We start from the raw sequence: 23,876 nt of genomic DNA on the forward strand, positions 1-23,876 counted from the left end.
TAACATCATATTTGAACAAAAAGTCATCTTTAAAGGTGGAGGGAAAAATGCGATTGAAAATTTTCATGGAAAATTCATTTTTAAATAATGTAATAAACAAGAAAAAAAACCTAACTAACAAACCTGGAGAAACCTGGCAAAAAGATTATTGACAAAAGTGGCATCTTACTTTATGAAAAATTTAGCCAAATTTAATATGGAATTACTTGGGAGAAAAGACAATTTTCTTACAAATGCATTTCTAGAAATGTTAGACATTTGGTAAAATGCAATAAATACAAGAAACTGTCATTTGTTCATTCACCGGAACTTTTTTTTTTCCCCAAAGTAAAATGAAAAGTTTTCAGCCCTGTTAAGTAAACTGCTAGATAAAAAATAAGTACTGAGTAAGTAAACTGTATGATACTAGAGATATGTGGTTATTACTGGGTATCTTACAAAGACTTCACAAATAAGGCATGTATCTAAGTTCCGAATTCATTTGTATTTCTCAGCATAATTATAGATTATAAAATTGAATTAAAAGTAGGACAGTTTATGCAAGTGACTATTATTGGCATTTTTCACAAATAAGGAATGCAGCTTCTGTTCTGAATTCGATGTAGTTCTGAATGTAATTATCGATCCTTTAAAATTATTTTCAGTGCACCTACAGAGAAGGACATGGCTACAGCTACTTTCATTACAGGCTCTAGCAGAGTTTCATGTTGCTTTGTTCTCATTAGGTCCAGCACATGTGATTTACCACAATAATCATCATCACATATTTCTGAGCTATTCTACACTGTTTTTCTATATGCATTAAGACATTATATGAAGCTGATTAATGATGAAATGGGTGTTACTTTTCTGCTCTACTTCCTTATTTGTAAAATGTTTGTAAGATACCCAGAAATAACCACATATTTCTAGAATCATACCCTTTATTTACACAGTACTTATTTTATCTTGCAGCTTACATACTCTGTACTTACCCAGTAATTAGCGGGCTGTAATTTAAAGTGTTACCAAGTTTTCTAATGTCATTGATGACCAACTTTATAGGGAGAATACACCCAAAAGTGACCCACAATCAGCCTTAAACCAACAACCCCAGGACCCAGGAGCTGTGTGACAATGACACTACATGCTGCTTCACAGTGCCACCCAACATGTTACCAAGAAAAGCAAATTGAAACTCTTTTATTCAAAGAAAAAGCTATATATAAATTCTCTGCAGAAAGGCTGTTTTCTGGGCCTGAGATCATCTCAGATGATCAAAAAAACAGGTGAAATAGGTGCTGTAGTCAAATGTGTTTTGTGTTTCAACTTGTTTCTGGGAAAAATGACACTTTTGTACTCTGTGCCAAAGACAAAATGTACCATCCAGACTCCATTGCTTACACGATTGATTATTTGAGCAATACAATGCCAGGCCTCTGCATATGCTAAAGCAGTTTGGTTTCATTAACACAGTACATGTATGCCTGGCTGACCTGCCTGCAGAATGACCTCTGTCTAGATCTGTGTCTTCATGGAGAGAAGTATCAACTAATGGCAACCACAGACTGTTGAGCAGAATGGGCAAAACTTGCACTTGTAAAACTGCAACCATTTGTATCATTAGTTCTTACATGTTTAAAAAGTGTACGGAAAAGGGAAAGAGATTAATCACAGTGGTAAACTTGTATCTGTCCCAGTTGTTGTCTTCTTTGGGTTTCAGGCACCATTTCATTTTTTTCCCACATAATAACATTAGGTTGGTCAGTGAAAACACTACAAATTATATTTTTCAGTGCTTTTGTTTTTCTCTAATTTTAAAAGATAAACAAATGTTTCAAAAATGATAGATTTTTGTTTTCTTGCATTTTTATGAAATTTCCAACATTTCTGTTCTACAAGAGTGTAGTTCAGAATATTTTTCTGAACTACACTCTGCCAACACCATACATATACTATGATATAATAACTGGTTCACTGCTGTACTTAAACTAATTATAGAATCAGGGGGCTGGGGTTTCCCTGCAAACATGTTCTTCATTCTTCACAGCAGATAAAATGAAAGTAAAAAGTAATTTCACAAAGGTGACTGACCTTAAATGGAATACTTGCTAACCAGCCTGAGGTTTATGGTAAAAGCTATGGATCATTTACCATTTCCTTTCCGTACCTTTGTTTAAGCAGCTTTAGACAAGAAGGAAATATCCCCTGATACTCTAAAACCATTCATCTAAATATGATTTAATCAAAAATTCATTTCTGAAGAGAGAGATGTTTACATTTTTATAAATCCTAAAACAATCCGAAAAGTTTCCTATCTTTACTATTATTAATTCTGACATTACCTAAATTTAGTAAGCCTTGTGTCTACAAACATATATAAATTCTCTAAAATTGCATTCTTCATCCACTACAATGAACATGCTTCACTGTACATATTAATGCACAGTTTTGCTGAATTAAACATAGACTGGATATGGAAAATAAATCTTAAAATATATGCAATGCAAAAGTAAAAAGATATTTGCTAGTCCCCTGTGTTAAGTGTTCCTGCTTAGAAATACAAACAAGACAATTTAAATTCACCCAATTCAAATTCAACTAATTAATTTTAAATTCAATATCACAATATAACAATATCAGTGCACATAACAAATATAGGTGCTGCCTAAGTGCTGATCATGTCTGACTTTCTTTATCTGATTTAACACAATTTGTGTTGTTTTACAAAGTGAACAAAAGTGTAGCCATGTGAATGTTTGTAAATTGTCTTTAACTTTAACTGCTGCAGTACTAAGCCCTCTATGAGGGCAGAAATCTTGACAACAGACTGTACTGCAGACATATTCTGATATATCATGTGGTTTACTTTGAAGAATCACTGAATAAACAGACATAATGACTGTCTGGGTAGTGTTAGTAGAAGCAAAATAATGCAGTGAGATATTTAGAAGTAGGATCTTTCTGAGAGTCATGAGTTTACAACAGTATCCCAATAAGGTTATATAACCCCTGTTCCATGAACCACAGTTGCATTGTCACCATGCCCACTATGTTCTCCGAAGTTACATTACTGAACCATAACAAGCATATATATATATATATATATATATATATATACTGCCTGGAGGCAAACACTGTCTCATTTTTTTATGCTAACTAACAGACACCTGCGTCCAATGCCATTTTGACAAGCCCTCATCAACATAGCCTCATTATTTCCTCTATTAGAAATCCCCAGTGCAGTCCTAAAGGCCATTCTATTACTTCATCAGCTCAAGGGATGTGTGTTGGATCAGCCATTGCAGAAAAAGTAAAAAGTAAGCTGCGGTTACAGACAAGTTACTGCTAATTTATTCAGCTGCCTTGCTAGTTTGCAAGCTAAAGAGCTTACAACAAGAAAACAGGGAAACACACAAAATATTTCAACAAATGCTCACAGTCAAACAAAGCAATTACTCACAAAAATGTATTTTGAGTTCTGACATCTTTAATGTTTTTGTATTACAAAGTACACACTGCAAACACTGGTCAACGTAGCAGAGAGCAAATGTGTTTCAGCTGAAAATTTTGCTCCCTACTAGTTCATCTATTTTATAAAATACTTATAAAAATATTAATGCATAAATTAACTTCCTTTTACAGGTCTTGTTTTGTTTGGGAACTCATACACAAGAATATTTCTGAACCCACACTCTTGCCTCCACCTACAAAAAAGCCAGCTGGTGTCCCAGTTCATTTTAATGAAACAGAAGAGGTCTCTGTTGATGGAATGGATGAAGGTGCTTATTGTTCAGAATGAAGATAAGCTTGAAAGTATAAAATGTCATGTTTTGGGTCTTTCCTAAAAGGAATTCCCCTCAGTTAGGTGGAAAAATCAAGCTCTGATTAAAATATAAATAGACCAATTTGAGTTATAAGTATTATTTAAGAGGGTTATAACTTATAAGAAACATGCTACTTGCAAACTCACATTTTTTTTTATAAGAGACAGCAATAAATGACCCTTAAAATGCTAGATAATTCAAAACCATTTTTGCTATTTTCAAAATTTAGCTGCTCTCATAGGTGAGCACTGAAATAACTAATTATTTTATTCAGCTGCCTTTTATACCCCCTTAGAAATTATACATAGTGCAGTTTCTGCAGTGCAGTACCAGAGACTCTATTCTCCTTATTAGAGGTAGGTGAAGCATCTATGAATTTGAAGCCACACTTTTAAGATAAAAATACTACCTAGTGTTCCCTTAAGAATAAACCTAATAATAAAATCCTTATTTCATTTTTTTATTTATGTGATGTAAGGACTCCTCTTTATAAAAGCTTTACAATAATTGGAGGATTTTTAAACTTACTCATTGATTTGAATTGAACAACATCCATTCAAAGTATTTTTCATGGGAAACCAATCATTTTTTCTCTACAACTTTTATGATTTAGGATATATTAAATTTGTCTATATGTATTAAAACAAAATATTGAGAACAGATTGTGCTTTATATGTGCATGTGAACAACAAAATGTGTGCATAAACACGTAATCCAACTTTAAATTCAAGTGCATATGCTTTTGTGTAAAATGTACATTTCTTTGTATCTTTTATGTCATAAAAAATTACAGAACTCACTGTGCCATTACATTCTTCAGTGATGTGGCTGGAACAGATGATGGATCAGAAAAAGACTTCTAAACAGATGTCCCACTGGTGAAGACAGAGAGTATTATGGTGGAGCAACCCAAACCAATGTAGCAATTTCTTGTTCTGTGGTTTAAGAACTTCCATATATGCTCTGTGCTTTATAAGCTATAGAGTTAGATTAGCTATAGTGAGTTAGATAAAGTCCTAAAGCAATTGATTAAAATATCAATTTTAATCACATATTTTAAAGTGCTGTTTTTCCATTCCTGATGTCAGCTCATGTATGAAAAACATCAGCAGTTTCTCTCTTTAATGAGCAGCTTTCATAACTGAAGACAGGTTACATTCAAGGCTGCAAGTTGATGTTGACAGATGTGTTTTTTCAGCTAACATGTTACTCTTTCAAGATTCTGTTGCAGAACAGAACATGTTACGAAACATAGTGTCAACTCCTGGAAACACTAAACATATAATCTCAGTGTTTCGATTCATGCCTGAAGTCCTTCATCTTTGTTAATTTGCTCTTTTGAATGGTATTAGTTCTAAGAATGCAGGTCCTGTTCCTCGCTGATTCTGTACAAACCATTTGTCTAGAGGTGTTAAAAATGTTACATAATAACACAATAAGAGGATTGTTTAGGAAACAAAGTGGGGACATTTCACCAGTCAAATACCTTCATGAGCAACATTAGTGTTTAATGACCTTCTGATTTGTGGTTTTTGTTCAGAGAAATTGTTTTCTGAATCTCATTTTCTCAGGTGTCTAAAACTTTCACACAGTTCTAAATGCATGTTGTTTAAAATCAACACAACCATTCTTTCATTTTCCAGTAAATAGCCATGAAATACAAGTTACTTGTTTTAAAGCTGTTTTTTCTCTGGACCATGCAAAGCTTTCCTCTTTAACAGATAGGAGAAAAGACTTAGACTTAATTGGTATGACTAGATTATGACTAGGGTTCGAATTAACTGTGGAGGTGTGGAAAATTACTTCTGCCAATTTCTTGGTAAAACTTGCCAAAGAAAAGGTCTGCAGAAATTAATGGAAGCTCTAAAACAGGCAATGGGTGGACACCAATTGCTAGAAATCACGTGTCATTATGTTTAGTTATTAAGATTTTGTGTGATTGTAATGTAGCAGTGTTGTGACTTCTCATGACTGTGTGAGATTTCATGCACCCATTCTTTTTCAAGAGTAAGAAGTTTGCTAAGGTGATGGAGTATCTCAGAGAATAGCCATTGTCTCCCTTTTGTGCACACAAAATCATAAAGGCAAAACTAATGCTATTGTATATAACTTCTGCAGTTCTACAGGGTGGCCCATTTTGGGTGTATGGATACACCTTAATAAAATGGGAATGGTTGGTGATATTAACTTCCTGTTTGTGGCACATTAGTACATGGGAGGGGGGGGGGGACTTTTCAAGATGGGTGGTGACCATAGTGGCCATTTTGAAGTTGGCAATTTTGGATCCAACTTTTGTTTTTTCAATGGGAAGAGGGTCATGTGACACATCAAACTTTTCACAAGAAAAACAATGGTGTGCTTGGTTTTAACTTTATTCTTTCATGAGTTATTTACACATTTCTGACCACTTATTAAACGTGTTCAAAGTGCTGCCCATTGTGTTGGATTGTCAATGCAACCCTCTTCTCCGACTCTTCACACACTGATAGCAACACCACAGGAGAAATCCGAGCACAGGCTTCCAGTATCCGTAACAGGAAGTAAATGTCACCAAACATTCCCATTTTATTAAGGTGTATCCATATAAATGGCCCACCCTGTACATATACAAAACCCAATACTACACATCTGTAGTTTGAAAGGTAAGGTTAAAAAAATGACAGACTTACAAACATCTAAATCAAAACGGTTAATCAAAAAATTTAGTCATTAAATAAAAGTCATTAAAAAGTCAATTAATAAAGTCATTAAATAAAAGATAAATAATAAAGAAACAGCAACATGCTTGTAAAATCATTCTGAAACTCAACACATAATTGGAAAAAGGAAGAGAATATTATGTTTTACAATGGCATTTATCTGTTAGAGGCAATATTATTCTCAGAAGTAGGGCATATTTTAAAACATGAAATAAATTTCCTGCTTAGAACTCGATATCCAAAGTATTCTCAAAAGGAACATCCTGGTGTCTTACTGTAATTGTACATTCCTGTCCACTGAGATTTATTGTGTAACCACAGGCACAGGTGAACATGGAAAGATTCCAACTGTGACTGCATTCACACCACTAAAGAATTCAAGTTGCTGCTACCAGTTGATTATGCAGTCAACTATTACGTTTCCCTTTTGGCAGGGAGGAACAAGTCTGTGAGAGACAGGTTTCATCTGTTTAAAAAATGACATCAGAACACACTGGCCTATACCACCAAACTTTAGTGTATTTTTTGTGGTGCAGTTTATGAACACAGTACTAAAGAAATAGAAAGGCCACTGAAACAGAGTTCATTATGTTCTGTCTTTCTTAGCAGGGTGTTTTTATAATTAATGAAAGACTTTACAAATTAAATCTACAAAATCAAAATAACTCCAAACCAAACAAATTCCAAACATGATCACTGAGAGAAAAAAGACAAGCATGTCATCTCTGTGGGTGTGAGTCTGTTGTTATGAGCTTGTCATTGTATGCAACATGTAAAAATTATTTTTGGGGGAAGGACATCAGGAGTGGGTAATGAATTGAAAATCGCATTGGTTTCATATTGAAAAACATTACCTGAGATTGTTAACTGAACAATTTTCTTTTTATAATCACTTAACCCCTCTACTATGGAGGCAGGTATCTACCTCAGTTAAATAATATCATTAGAGAAAATGTTTTCTTTCTGTAGTTTGTTTTCTGCCAAAGTTTGTGTATCTCCTCTTTCTTTCTTTCTTTCTTTCTTTCTTTCTTTCTTTCATTCTTTCTATCTTTTTTCTTTCTTTCTGCTCTCTCTCTCCTTTACTGACCTGTTTCTGTACCTGCTCTAATTGAACAGGAATCAGTCCTATGATGACAGGCCTCTGAGGTTGAGAGATGACAAGACAGAAGTGTGTGCCAGGGTGCGGTTCAGTTGCTAGAAAACTGCATTGCAATTCATCAGTTTAAATATTGCTGCAGGTGCAAACAGAAGGAAAGAGAAAGAAATACTCCCACACTAAGAGATTTATATTACACAAAGCATTAGCAATTTACATGCGTTGACATTTACCATATGCCACAAAGGTTATTTAGATTACATAAAACATTAAAGGAGGTGCAGGAATTTCTAGTACGTTCTGGTAATTTACAACTGTGGCAACAATCTTCCGTATTCTTCGTATGTGTCAGCTGTGGGGTACAGTGGCAAGAAAGAAGCCTTTTCTTACACAGAAAATGATCCAAACCTGGAGACATTCAGTACAAACCTAAATCAAGTCTGTCAAAATCTGTGGGAAAATGAGTTATGATTTGATAAGACCAAGGTTGAATTTTTGGCCATAATTCAAAAATGCATATTGTGCCTATTTTTGCAGCACTTTATTTAATTTTTTTCTACCTAAAACATTTTAATTATAATTTGTCTTGTATCTTATTTTTTAACAGGCGTATGTAGTCTATTTATAGCCACTGTGTATATATTAAAGAAAGATGAATATTAAAAGGAAATTATCCCTACATTTCTTTCAGCCTATTACTGAAACTCTGATAAGCATTTACCAGACAGAATTCAATACCCGTGTGAAACTATTACAATGCACCAAAAATACAGGCAGAATGAAGTTCCTTTATACAGTGTCAGGAAGGAAAACAACACACAAAATTTTCAACATGCTGATTTATTTTCCTTCGCAGTGTATACATGCACACTAAACAACTAATTTATAGATTGAACACATGTAAAGGGAAATTTTCTCAAACTAATTATGAAAAATAGCAGTAGCTACATTTTCTAGTGATTCCTACACTCAGAAAAAAGGGACAGTAGAGGTATATTATTGGTCACTAAAGTTATAGTCCATTTGTGTGCCCTCTACATTATATTTTCTACTCCAGAAAGAGAGGGAGATTTGTAAGATTTCATTGTAGACCTTTGTAAAACAAAATAACAAAATAAAAGTTCTGGAGAAAAGATTGGACATATGATACAAACAATTTTTTTTAAAAATTTACAATTATATACAATTAATTGTATAAGGTACAATTATGTGGAAGGTATGCATATACAAATACAGAGTACAGTGTTTCTGACAGTTTACAGAGCATAATCAGACACGATTAAAACCCATTCAGCTTTTGATATTAAAGGAAATACAGTTTTGCCAAAACATGGTAAAATATATCCCTTCTTAAAACCAAGCACACCATTGCTTTTCTTGTGAAATTCCCAATACGTTTGATGTGTCACACTCTTCCCATTGAAAAAACAAAAGTTGAATCCAAAATGGCCACCATGGTCACTACCCATCTTGAACCCCCCCCCCCCCCCCCTCCCATATACTAATGTGCCACAAACAGGAAGTTAATATCACCAACCATTCCCATTTTATTAAGGTGTGTCCATATAAATGGCCCACCCTGTAGATAGGGAGAACTTGTGATTACGAGACAAAAATATATACATAGCAGTTTATACCTAATAAGTCAAGGTGTGAATGTGTGTCTTATTTTATTTAAAGAATAGGGGTCTACCAAAGCCCTTTACAACACATTTGTGAAAGTTCATGTACCCATTCCAAAAAGAGAGATTTCTGAATATGTCAGAAAGGGGTTGTTGATGTTCATCAGTCTTGAAAAGGTTAAAAAAAAACACAAATCCACAGACTGTTCTGTGGCATCTGAGCCATTATGGATTGAACATTGAATTCTAAATAATGTGAATAATAATAAGTGAATAATAAAGGTACATTTTGAAAAAAATTTAATCTCAAGAAAATGTGGGTCATGCAGTAAACATACAACACTAGGTATTCCTCTACTCAAAAATGGTTAAAAAAGGATAAAATTACTATTTTTGAAAGTCAAAGTCCTGAACTAAATATAATTTAAATATTGTGGAAGAATCTGAAGTGAGCAGTTCACATGAGGATAGTCACCAGCATCCCAGAGTTGAAGCAGTTCTGTATTCAATTCTCCAAGCCAATGTACATGAACTGATCTGAATTTATAAAAAATATTAAGCTGCAGTTATCGGTTTGATTGCCTGGCAATGTGTGCTTTATTTTAATTACATTTCCATTTCAATCATATCTGACCTTTATTCTGAACATGATTTCTTGCTAATATAATTTGAAGTCTAGGTGTGATGGTGATAATAGAACAATAGAATAGAGAAGGGACGGCTGTGGTTTCGGCTCATATTTCCTCCTCTTCATTGGATTTTCATTCTTCATTTCTTCCTCTTTCTGGTCTGATGCCCTTCCTTTAACTAGAGACAATGAGAATTTTCCCATTGACTATCAAAGCAATAAGACTCTGATATTATGAGAGATATATAAGTGTAGTGTAGCCACAAAAGCTATTGGTGTTGTTTACCTGAGAAAAGTCTAGAGACTGAGGATCCACACAGGGAGCTATTCTTCTGTTGATCCAACATCCACTGAGTAACGAAGGGAGAAAACAGAGAAAGTTTTATGAAATGTAAAACAATTTTTTTCTCTTAATTTAACTGCTTTTTACTGTTTCTTTTGACTCTGCAAATCACTTGTGTATGAAAGGTGCTCTATAAATAAACTTGCCTTTTTCCATTCATTTTCATTAGAAATACATTATATCTTTGGCTTGTTATTGGTTACTCCTTTGAAGATAACTTTTTGTTAAGATAAAGATGTGTCTTAATGAAGACATAATCCCTTGCTCCTTCCATTCCATGTCTTTCTGATCCAAATATGTTAATGTACCAAGTGTGGTCACAATGAGTAATGATCTAACTTAAATAATTCTTGTTATTATCTAACTTATGATTCCTCCTAGATCCTTTACATTTTGTGAAAGTTTTTATAAGGCTTTTTAGAAAGCTTATACATACACATTTACAAACAGAGTTTAAAGAGTAGATAGATAGATAGATAGATAAATAAATAAACACTGTTCCACAGAGAAGTATTTTGTTAATTTAATATGAATTACCACACACAATAACAAAGTTATAACAATGAATATAAATGTCTATTTTCCATTTTGATTTGCAAACAGTGAGTAATATGACAAAACATGACTGCGTTTTCTTTTTTATTCTTAACTGTAGGAAAGTGGTTCAAAGAGCTTTGTAATATAAAATATCAAGAATATAATACTGCAATCCATATGATGACAAACGACATACAGTACAAAGCAGAGATTAGGAGAACAGCTATGCAGTACTCAAAGTCCTGATGCCCTGGTGCATTTTTAAGTTGCAGCACAGCCCTATACCCTAAGTGTTCAACAGAATGTTCTACAGAATGTTTCTAATTCATTAATTCAACATAAAATGCACAGAACAATTCCCATAAATGCCATTTTATCACAACCACAACTGTGTCAATACCCAGAGAGGATGAAAAAGAAGTAAAATATGATCAAAACATAAATTAAACTTTAAGCAGAACAATAAGTACACATAATACAAGCAATGATAATCTAAATATTTTACAATGAGGAAATGTTTTCAATGTATAAAAAAAAGCAAAATATCAAAATATCAATTTCATCTCCGTCTATATTTTCCAGGTGGACTGCCCATTTTTCAGAAAACAAAACGTTCTAGGACTGCCAAAGTAGTGGAGAGTCTAGCTCTAGAATGAGCCTCCAAAGATATCTTCGTGGTACCTCTTCTCAACCTGCAGACAAAAAGCAACAAAAGTCATCAGAGGAAATATATATATATATATATTAATGGGTTAGACAATGAAACTGAAACACCTGTCATTTTAGTGTGGGAGGTTTCATGGCTAAATTGGAGCAGCCTGGTGGCCAATCTTCATTAACTGCACATTGCACCAGTAAGACCATGTGCATCCAATGGTTCGAACATTGTATCCTGAAGGCAGTGCCGTGTATCAGGATGACAATGCACCAATGCACACAGCAAGACTGGTGAAAGATTGGTTTGATGAAAATGAAAATGAAGTTGAACATCTCCCATGGCCTGCACAGTCACCAGATCTAAATATTATTGAGCCACTTTGGGGTGTTTTGGAGGAGCGAGTCAAGAAACGTTTTCCTCCACCAGCATCATGTAGTGACCTGGCCACTATCCTGCAAGAAGAATGACTTAAAATCCCTCTGACCACTCATTCCCGAGACGAATTGATGCTGTATTGGCTGCAAAAGGAGGCCCTACACCATACTAATAAATTATTGTGGTCTAAAACCAGGTGTTTCAGTTTTATTGTCCAACCCCTGTATATGATCACTGAGAATTGATCATTAAACACAGTATTTTACTAAGCAAAGAGAATAAAAGTGGACCAAAGACTGAAACTTGGGAAAACACCAACAGTAGTATTTAGAAGAGCTATAAAAGCCACTGTTAGATCATGAAACTGTTAGATCGTGGTGATGGGGAATGATCCTGATATCCAAGTCAGATAATGTAAAAATCTGGTGAATTATGGTATGAATGTTGGCCAAAATGTCAAGTACATTGTAGAGAAATGACATACAAAAATCCAGTGACAGAAAACTTCAGTGACAGAAAGTATTGCTGTTGCAGTACATTTTCTAAACTTCTAACCACACTGCTGTGCTCCCGAGAGTTTTGTGATTATTCAAAGTATCATGATTAACCACCTTTAGTTTTTCTAAATATACTTCAGCATCAGTGAAAGTCATGCCTAGTCGGCCGACCAGGATCTCCTTTATGATGTGTGCTACATCCCGAGCCATATTCATGCCTCCACACACATACAGGTGACCACCGCTGTGAAGAACCTGACACACCTCCTCACAAAGTTGCTTCTTCAGGACATCTTGAACATAGACCTGGAAAAAAAAGCTCAATATTAGAGCTACTGCAGCTTCTGCATATATCAAATACAGGGAAGAGAACTGTTTAGCTAATAGGTTGAATTACTGGTTACTTTGTTCTTGCATTATGCATAGTACATCATGGCATCAGTGACTGCAGCATAAAATACAATGTAAAAATCACACTCATAAAATAAATATGCAAAATATCTATCTAAAAATCAATAGTCAGGATTTAGTTGAGGATATCAACTAATCAACCAGGCAAGTGAAGGTTATGTAAGAGAAATACCTTGGGGTGGTCAGCCTGATGAGAGTATGCTGTAGTAATGCTCTTCAGAGTGCCATTTTCTTTCATGACCAAAGTCTCTTCTTTATACAGATGATCTCTATCTGCATCACGGCAACCAAACACTAGCATCATTGGGATCTTTTTCAGTCCTGAAATTAAAAAATGTGATCTTCCTTTAAGACCCACAAGCAAAATTCACAAATTCTTACATACTCTTTAACAAATGGACAGAGTGCATGTCTTGCTATTTTTCAAACATGAGAGTTTATTCTCTTTCTGAAAACAGAAGTATGGAGCTGTGAATACCTGTCTTTTTCATGTCATGGAACCGTTGCTGCCAGAAACTGCGGAAAGGAGCAATGCCACTGCCAGCTGCGATTAGAACAGTAGGTGTAGTGGGGTCTGGAGGAAGGTGGAAGTCACTGGATCTGGAAACAACAGAAGAAAATGAATAAATAGATGGTACGTTTAAAGGAAGACTGGTATTTGAAATGTTTGAATCTGTACTTTCTTATAAAGGCCACGGTTAATCACAAAGAAAAGTAACCCATGAATAAAGCAGGGCACTATCTCTCCTTCTTTAAGTGTGTTGAGCCATGTGCTGCAGACTCCATGATGCAGAGGACCCCCTCCACCTTTTGTACATAAGGAATAATAAGGAATATTAAAAAAAAAACATACAGTCTTTCAGGAGTCAGTTGGTTCTACTGGTTTTGGCTACTTGTGTTCCTTGCAGATGGCCCCCTACCCTGGGTGCGGTAGTTGATAACAGACACAGTGAGGTGGACTTCATGAGGGTGGAGGTCAGGAGAGGAGCTGACAGAGTAGAGGCGAGGTTTCAGCAGAGGGAGCTGACTGAGGAGGAAAGCTGGAGAGATCTCCACAGATGGGAACTCCTCCAGAACCTCCAAGAAGTTGGGCCTACGGAACGCTTTCCATTCTGAGTAAACCTGGAAGTCCTGCATAAAGATAAAATATTTTTTTGTGCAAACATACTTTAAAACAATTCTCCTAGAAAGGGTTTCTGATCCTTCCTTAAGAAAAAATCATATAAGAAACAAATATTGTTTGGGATTTTCTAAAATTTAAATTCAATTCTTGTTTATTTACTTGTATTTCCTTTTGATTTCTCAATTTGTAAGAATACAGTTGACTAAAATACATAATCAACTTTGGTAAGTAATATTTTGTGTGAATTACCTCTGCAAGGACTAGCAGGTGCTGTCGGTCATCTTCATGCTTGGTCATTTGAGATAGTTTTTGTAGAAAGCTTTGGGATGGTGTAGTAGTGATATCCAGGAGGTATCTAAGTGCTGTAGCCAAAGGGCAGGCTGGTTTATGTGAATCTGTCTGCCACTTTTCACTCCCTGCATCATACCATAAAAATCCCTGAGTGTAAAACAACTTTCCCACCAGCTCAGAAACCTTCTTTCCTTGTAATTTATTTATTTTATACAGGAAATTAAAAGTACACCATTATCCATGATCAGTGACTACTGCCTGGCATTGTGCAGAGATAGAAATATTATTTTTACCCAAGTTCAAGTATTCAAGGCGTAGGCTCTGATTGGTGGAAGGAGCATTGGGAAGGCGGTTCAGAATGCCAATCACAAGCTCAGGTGAATTTCCTGGGAAAACACCTACATGATCCCCTGGGGCATAGATCAGAACTTCATTTTCTCCCTCTAGCTCTACCAGGATAGAAGAGCACCTAAAAATAAAGTCACATGATAAAAACAAACAAAATAAAGGAAAAAAGGCAATTATTTATCAGGTTTAATGCCCACCTTGACTGTGCAGTTTGAAGGTTCTTTCTCCTCTTCAGCTTCATGGGAAATACAGACTTGGAGTGAATCGCTGAGAGTGCTGTGAAAACAGCTACATTTACTAGTCCTTCTACTTCAGATTTAGGAATATATCTGAATAGACAAATATACATCCTATTTTAAAAAAACATGCATGTCATTTATGCAAGTATAAATGTGCAGTTTATACACAACATACATGGAAAAGCATGCATAACACAAGTGGGGATATTGGCAGTGTTACAATTACGAAATTCATCTAGTAAAATGTATAGCTTGATTCTAATTGCTACTTTTTCCTAAATACTAATTTTGAGCTGAAGAAGGATCACAGTATTTTGGAGTGTTTTGATAAATTTCATCTTTAATCTCTACTTTAGAACATTTGTGGGGGCTTAGAACACACATATTCAGGGTCACCACAACTCACCAATGGTATGTGTGAATGAATAGAACAGGCATTAATATATACAGTGCCTTGCGAAAGTATTCAGCCCCCTTGAACTTTTCAACCTTTTTCCACATTTCAGGCTTCAAACATAAAGATATACAATTTTAATTTTTTGTGAAGAATCAAAATCAAGTGGGACACAATTGTGAAGTGGAATGAAATTTATTGAATGTGTCAAACTTTTTAACAACTAAAAAACTGAAAAGTGGGGCGTGCAGTATTATTCGGCCCCTTTACTTTCAGTGCAGCAAACTCACTCCAGAAGTTCAGTGAGGATCTCTGAATGATCCAATGTTGTCCCAAATGAAAGATGATGATAAATAGAATCCACCTGTGTGTAATCAAGTCTCCGTATAAATGCACCTGCGCCCTGATAGTCTCAGGGTTCTGTTCAAAGCACAGAAACAACATGAAGACCAAGGAACACACCTGGCAGGTCCGAGATACTGTTGTGGAGAAGTTTAAAGCCAGATTTGGATACAAAAAGATTTCCGAAGCTTTAAACATCCCAAGGAGCACTGTGCAAGCAATCATGTTGAAATGGAAGGAGTATCAGACCACTGCAAATCTACCAAGACCTGGCCGTCCCTCTAAACTTTCATCTCGAGAGAAGACTGATCAGAGATGCAGCCAAGAGGCCCATGATCACTCTGGATGAACTGCAGAGATCTACAGCTGAGGTGGGAGAGTCTGTCCATAGGACAACAATCAGTCGTACACTGCACAAATCTGGTCTTTGTGGAAGATTGGTAAGAAGAAAGCCATTTCTCAAAGACATCCATAAAAAGTCTTGTTTAAAGTTTGCCACAAGCCACCTGGGAGACACATCAAACATGTGGAAGAAGGTGCTCTGGTCAGATGAAACCAAAATCAAACTGTTTGGCCACAATGCAAAACGATATGTTTGGTGTAAAAGCAACACAGCTCATCACCCTGAACACCCCTCCCCACTGTCAAACATGGTGGTGGCAGCATCATGGTTTGGGCCTGCTTTTCGTCAGCAGTAAAAGGGAAGATGGATGGGGCCAAATACAGGACCATTCTGGAAGAAAACCTGTTGGAGTCTGCAAGAGACCTTAGACTGGGACGGAGATTTATCTTCCAACAAGACAATGATCCAAAACATAAAGCCAAATCTACAATGGAATGGTTCACTAATAAACGTATCCAGGTGTTGGAATGGCCAAGTCAAAGTCCAGACCTAAATCCAATCGAGAATCTGTGGAAAGAGCTGAAGACTGCTGTTCATAAACGCTCTCCATCCAACCTCCCTGAGCTGGAGCTGATTTGCAAGGAAGAATGGGCACGAATTTCAGTCTCTCAATGTGCAAAACTGATAGAGACATGTCCCAAGCGACTTGCAGCTGTAATTGCAGCAAAAGGTGGTGCTACAAATCATTAACGCAAGGGGGCCAAGTAATACTGCACACCCCACTTTTCAGTTTTTTATATGTTAAAAAAGTTTGACACATCCAATAAATTTCATTCCATTTCACGATTGTGTCCAACTTGTAGTTGATTCTTCACAAATTTTTCCATTCATAAAGATGTACAACCTGAGATGCGTTTGAAGCTTGAGCTGTCAGGTTGAACTCTGTATTTATGAGGCTCCCAACTATCTGTTAGATGCTCAGCTTCTGACAGCTGTCTCTCAATGCCAAACTCCTTACATGCAGCCTGGAGACAGACAACAGGAAATCTGAGACCGTAAAGGGTGTTATATAACCAAGTGTTTATGTATGATCATTTTTAAGACGAAATACATGTGGGCTTTAAAATGTCGTGTGTTTCACCAACATTGAACGCAGTGCAAGCCCAGGCAGAGAAGGCCTCCTCCTGGCCATTCAGCTCATCTCCCTCTCCTATGGAGGCCACACGCTTGGCTCCCAGCTCTGCAAGCTTATTATCCACAGAGTGGGCAAAAGCACAGAACTGCGTGTACATTCGAGATCCCAGACCAAAAACACAGTACCTGTGTGATACAAAGGTTAATCAAAAGTTTGTTCTTTCACTTCCTAAAAGACAGGAAGTTCCTTTTAATGACTAACCTGAATTTGTTTTGGAGGCTTCTAATGCTCAAAATGTGCTTCTTGAAACGCTTAAAAGAAAAAAACAAAACAAAATAAAAACAGTGAAATAAGTTATGACTGTTGACAGTTATCTGACTTTGAGTTCCATGAGCTGTTCCACAAGAACACAATACCAGCTTTGACATATTAAATCCCCATAGAAGGGATCTGCACTAACTGTTTAGATTCAAAATCCAATACTGATACTTATTTCAATTTTGGTGCTATTTAAAAAATGTATATACATACCACTCCATTTCCTGGACAATCTCCATTCCCAAATGTACTGGTTACTACCATCAGGAGATGCTCTTTCTCAAGCTCATGGAAATCATAGTCCTCCATGCAGAGTACCTTTATCAAAACAAAAGTTAATATTTTCATTGTTATGTTTTTAGTCTTCAGAAAAATAGTAACAAATATTTTCTTACCCTGGGGTTGAAAGCACAGCTCAGTATTGATCTAAGCTTCTTGGCCAAGGTCTGTGATTTTCCTGTTTCAGTAGCATAGAGGATCGTGCAGGGCACTCTCTTCTTCAAGGCTTTTCTTGTCAGCATTTGAGAGAAGACCACAGCCCTGGAAAAGCGTAACTCAAGCAATCTCAGTTGGTCAATTTCACAAAAAAAAAAAAATCATACAATAAAATATGCAGGTTTTAGGAATCATCACTGTAATGGTAGGAAGGGCACAGAAATGTCACCTCACCATGTCAGACCTTTGAAACTGATTCTTTTCTGTTTCTTCAGACACCTCTTTTCATCTTTCCAGACATGTGTTAACCAGGGGTTTGACTGAGAAATATAAAAAATTATATTTCTTATAAATATATAAGAAATGCTCTTTGAAGAAATTCAAAACTCAAACAAGGCTGCACAGTCAAAGCTTACATTTACTCCACTTGTTCAGAAATGTTGACATTTGCCAGGTTTGAGTGTTACCTGGTAGTAAAAGAATGGGGAAAGGATGTAGCTGATCATCTCCTGGTGGAAAACTGGGGTCAGTGAGCCAGACATGAGCAGGACAGCCCCCCCGCAACTGAATCTCAGTCTCCATGTGCTTCATGAAGGACTCAGCTGCTGAGTGGTGGTCAGTAATGGTAACCTTATTTTTCTGCACCACACAGCAAGAAGTCACTTCATAAAATGAGAACTAGTAACTTTACAGTAGCAATTTTACAAACTTCTTGAGCTAAGTGCATAAATACTCAACTGAAATCTAAATACAGAACTGTAAGGACATGGACAGCATACTTGGAAACTATGAATCACAGCAACATTGATGGCCACCAGAGCCTTGTCCTTCCACAGTGAGGACAGCTTGTTTGTCTCCAGACCCATATAACAACCAACTTTCTGTAGAACAGTAGCAGAATCAGGGAATAAGGGAACCAGGCTTATTCAATCCTTTTGCCTCTTCCATCATAGAGAGAGATAAGGGATCAGTACCTCCAGAATGTTGTAACGCTGTTGATCACAGAAGTCCCTCACTCCAATCTCAGTGCCCATGTACGAGCCGTTGAAGGGGCATGCGGTGAACTCAAGACCACCGATCTCTAGCAGCATGTTGGCTACAGCAGGCAGAGCATACCATCTGAGGTTCAGATCTTTAAACCAATCATAACTGAACAAACAAAAGGAAATATCAAAACATTAATTACAAAAACATATAATTTAAAATGAAATGAAAAGACATCTAAAAAGCATGTTTTGGTTTCTAGTTCCTTGAGAGGTTAAAGAGGGAAACCCTAATTAGGTCTGTGTTGATTATCTTAGTAATACCAAAATATATAAAAAATACAAATATAATTATAGCTCCATTACAAGAATACCACCGTTTGGATCCATTTCAAGTACAAACAGTGCTAAATAGAAAAATGTCAGTTAGTTACACCCATTTGCTTATACTATTACCAAGACACACCCTTGTATGAGGATCACAATTATGGTTAAAATGAAGCCAAAAGCAGGGTAAATATCTCATGAGAAGTTATTATGCATATAAAATTATACCATCAACAGCATAATACTTAAAAACATCTAAAACAGAATACAAATATTAGCTTAAATTAACATTAAAGGGGAAAAAGTTGCTCACACTACTTAATTGTATTACACTAATGTATTGCCCCAATGAACTATAAACAATTAATTGCCAAAATTCACTTAATTACATTTGTCCTTATTCCAGGCTGAGAACAGAATTCACACACAGCTCAAGGAAGTTAATTAAAAGATTGTATGAGTAAAGTGCTGAGGTATTCCGAGCAAATAAAAGACTCATTAGCCATAAGTCCTGCTTGGTGTGAGTTGACAAAACTGATTAATGATTTGTTTTGTCTAGAATCTGGCAAGCAGACAGGTATTATTGAGGACTGAAGAAATTGCTACTTAACCCTGATCTTCAAGTGCTGTTTGATTTAAAGTTCTTTTATTGCAGAACCTTTCAGGAGCAGAGGAATGACATTGAGTTGTAATGTTCATGTAGAGTCAGAAGATTTAGTAGAGCTTTACAAATTTTACTCAAGTAGAATGCAGGCTACTTCTGGGATCTTAAGCCCAGTCAAGAGCCTCAAAGGTCTGCACAAACTCTCTAGCACGTACTTAACACAGCCTCTACATCATTTCAAGATTTTTATAGCAAAAGAATAGCAAGACATGCACTCTGTCCAGAATATGTAAAATCTGCATCTTACCATGCCTTTCCTAGCTAAAAAAACATGCTTGGATTTGAGCAGTAAACATTGAAGACCTGTTAAACCCCTGACAGGTTTCTGTTTATGAAGCCTACTCAGGTGTGCTGGAGCCATCGTTTCTCACGCATGGTATTGAAGTTTCCATAAGGAGACAATGCAGAAAGCATTATTTAATATATATATATATATATATATATATATATATATATATATATATATATATATCTTTTTTTTTTACACTTCTAACAATGTATTTAACAATACAACTACATCCACATACCCACTTAACTATTGCCTTTCATTAAAAGCAAAACAAAATGAAACCACAAATAAACAAAAACCCACATGGTAAGATGTAAAATCATTTGTTAGACTTCTAGCACAATTTGGAAGTTTCAAAAATATGAGTCATTTTAATAGTAACAAAAAATACATTTGTATAATTGTACATTTTAATAATTGCTTATCCCTTACTGAGGGTGCTCCATCTGGACCTCTACTATCAGCCCCGGGGGAATCTCAAAGAGCTCAGGATCCTCTCCATTAGCCTGCAGCACCAGTGGCAGCACATCAAAGGGACCGTATTTTGGTGTCCACCCAAGCTGGACGCAGAGCTGTAGGAATGCAGCAATGTGATATTTCAGTAAAAACAATTCTCCAATCTACAGAACAAAGAAGAACTGCCCTTATGTGCCATGAGCCAATGTTGTTAACTGTGATCTTATATAATCACCTCAGTGAAATCCACATTAGCAGGATCTCCTATCACACTGCCGTCCTCCATCTGATATCCAGCATATCTTACCAGCTGACTGTTCCAGACACGGAAATCATGCGTTCCATCAGTTCTTTGAGGAAAAACAGTGATGGCTGATCTGTCAAAATGACAGTAGCAAAAACAGCATTAATTGTTTGAATTTTATGGATAATAATTACACTGACAGATGGTATAAAATGCACAAAGACCACATATCTGAATTTCTGAGAGGCCCCTAATCATAATGATAAAGTAAAGGAGGCACTGATCATATGAAAAACCATTTCAAATTTATTTTTAACAAGAAAATCAATGTGATCAAAATACCTCAAGTTGCCTCCATTGGTTGCAAATTTTATATGGGCACACAGAAACTGGAACATATCCTGTGCTGTCTTACACTTCCGTCCATCAAATAGCTAAGACAGACAAAATCAGTCATACTGTTGAATGTGTTTATACACTGTTAAAGTATTTAATTTAGAGTATAATAAATAATATATTAGAGCAAAACAATATAGAATACCTGTAAGTTGGCCCACTGAATCCTGCCAATGCACCTTGGAGCATTCCTCCACGCCTGTTTGGCCCCGAACGCTAGCTCCTCTGTGGTCAACTGATAAGTTCCTGTGGCATCAATCTCTCTGGACACTTCATCAACACGAGCCAAATGCTCCTCGATTTTAGACCTGAGTCACATTTTCACACTTGACATATACATACACTATGCTATTCAACCTCTACCTCAGATTCATGTAGTCATCATTGATGTTAAACATTCATATCCGTAATGCAGGCTTACACTTTGAATGAATTGTAGAACTGGTTGATGAAATCGATGGCCTGAGTGAGAAGATCATAGGGGGCCAGTGGGGCAGTGGGCAGGCTGCGAGTTAGAGACTTTGGATTCATTATTGAACCCTTACAAACTTTGGGCTTGCAGGAATGACTCTGAAATGAGACACAGACAGAAATAATTTTGGCAGAATTTTTAAACAAAATTAAATATAGCCAATTGCAACAATAATTGTGTAAATATAACACAAATAAAATATGGCTTAATTAAAATTTTGTTTTTTCCTTTTTATTCACATTTTATTAGATTTTATTAGAATTGGATAGTTTTCTGTGAAGTGACTCACACTGGCAGCTTGGTGGTGAAGTGTGTCCTGGAACCTTGAGCCATTCTGGAAGTTTCTAATATGGATCGGTACTGGACATCTACTGACTGAGAGCTGTGGGGAAAAAAAGTTAAAAACACAAAATTGGTAATTAGTAATTGCAAACATCAAATGTTTGCAAATCAAAATGTAACTTACAAAATCAAATGTAACTTTACTGACCGTTTTCAGTTGTGTGTGTTGTAGCTCCTTTGAATGATCTTGAAAGCGTTTCTTCCCCATGATTTACCCAGTTAGAGAGCAGCCAGCCTTTACATTTATAATGTACATGTTGAACATTAAAACTAAAAGTGAGCATACCAAAATTGTGCTTATTATAGAAAATATTCAATCTAAAATATATATATATATTTATTGCTTGCACATCTGCATGAAATCTTAATATTTTAAGATAATAAGTGAAGTTAGACATGTTAATCTGTTGTATAAGCAAATACCCAGTATTGATTCACTCCATTTGACTCCTATTAGATGTGAGATTGTCCTCGGTGTGCAGCACTGGCACAATATGACATTTTCAGCCATTTATACCTGCCTTGGATTTGGACAAAACAGGACTTCAGGCATTCTGAGCATTCAATGGTCACATGTTTTTGAAAGGGTGGGACAGTGTTGTAATAGTGGTCTGAGAGTGCCAGGCAGTTCAGGTTAGAAAACAAAACAACCTCCAAGACTAATTAGGAGATTTAAAAACTGAATAGGAACCAAAACAAAAACAAAGAAGGAGGGAGTATTTTTTCATCCAAGAATTCATTGGCAGGGGTCAGAAGACATAAACGAACAAATTCATACATTACATGATCAACCACATAACGTAAGGCAGAACACATTATTTCAGTTCTTATACAAACAGAACCCAAAGTCAAACAATTAATCATAAATGTATTTCAATGTATAGTCAGTAAATGAATGTACAAACCGGATTCCAAAAAAGTTGGGACATTAAACCTATTAAACCTAAATTGTGAATAAAAACTGAATTATCTGTAAGCACTTATCCAGTTCAGGGTCGCAGTGGGTCCAGAGCCTACCCACATGGGACTCAAACCCACAACCTCCAGGTCCCTGGAGCTGTGTGACTGTGACACCTACCTGCTGCACCGCCGTGCCGCCCGGTCAGTTTTTCAAGAACATTTTAATACACAGCAGGATGCTTATGTAGAAAAGATGTAAGATTTTTCTGTATGTTTGCTTGCTTGTTGAATAGCAATATGACATAACAATATGAAGTACACTTTATACTGTGTTTCTATTCTGTTTGCTTTTAACCTTTCACTCAGGTCAAAGGGTATGACACATCTGTGCCAATATGTCAGTCATGTGCAGTTTAGGTTTTGATGAGGAGTTGTACTTCTTGAAGTTTCAATTGAACTTCACAATTGTCCCATTGCCTCCTGATGCTTTCCCTCACCAAAATTCTAATATTTTAGGCGGCCACATCCACATAAATTTGACCTTTAGATTTAATTAGTTGCATAACAGGTTTTTGAATGTAGATGGTAGAAATATCAATTTGTACCACAGTTTTAAAAAGTATTAAGTTGATTTTGTCATAGAAAATACAGTGTCCCAGAAAATGGTAATTCTACACATTGGTAAAATGGTAACGACACATCACCTCCACCTGATCTAGCTCCATCTTGAGAATGAGTTTCACAAATTCTGCCTCAATGATAACTGCTCCAGCAGAAGCTGAGGCTGCAAAAATAACAAGCTAACAAACAAATAAATAAATAACAAATAACATCCACATCCAACGGCTTCCCAGTTCCTTTCCCCATCATAACGTGGGATGGAAAATGGTGCAATCTATGCCTATGTTCCTACTCACATACTGCTGCCTTGTGCCCCTTCTATCGTGGCCACATTCCTGCTGTTGTGCTGCTGCCACTGCAGTTGGCGTTGAGCCTCGTCATCACTCTTGTGGTGTCACCAGCCACTATCGCCGCTCTCCTCATGGTGGTGTCATCGTTGCTGACAGAAAGGTGCCACTTTCACTTTTCTCACACCACTGCAGTGGCCCCCAGTGGCCCCCAGTGGCCATCTTCCATCTTCAGTCATTCACATAAATTCCATT

The 23,876-nt window shown here is 36.3% G+C and overlaps 1 protein-coding gene across 1 annotated transcript; it reads right to left on the bottom strand.

Annotated features, from left to right (window-relative positions):
• Positions 1-10,861: 10,861 nt before the first annotated feature.
• On the bottom strand, positions 10,862-22,082 carry LOC136702297 (nitric oxide synthase, inducible-like). The gene is given in 26 exon segments (XM_066677304.1): positions 10,862-11,423; positions 12,376-12,567; positions 12,845-12,993; positions 13,151-13,272; positions 13,392-13,479; positions 13,593-13,803; positions 14,045-14,211; positions 14,380-14,555; positions 14,632-14,710; positions 16,657-16,777; positions 16,898-17,072; positions 17,149-17,198; positions 17,419-17,523; positions 17,601-17,745; positions 17,875-17,960; positions 18,108-18,183; positions 18,185-18,279; positions 18,420-18,521; positions 18,615-18,789; positions 20,336-20,475; positions 20,595-20,736; positions 20,946-21,037; positions 21,145-21,307; positions 21,421-21,569; positions 21,761-21,853; positions 21,962-22,082. Coding segments are annotated over 26 exon segments (3,198 nt in total). The 5' UTR covers positions 22,022-22,082; the 3' UTR covers positions 10,862-11,378.
• Positions 22,083-23,876: the final 1,794 nt, after the last annotated feature.

The sequence above is a fragment of the Hoplias malabaricus genome, chromosome 1, assembly GCF_029633855.1.
Source record: "Hoplias malabaricus isolate fHopMal1 chromosome 1, fHopMal1.hap1, whole genome shotgun sequence".
NCBI classification, from domain to species: Eukaryota; Metazoa; Chordata; class Actinopteri; order Characiformes; family Erythrinidae; genus Hoplias; species Hoplias malabaricus.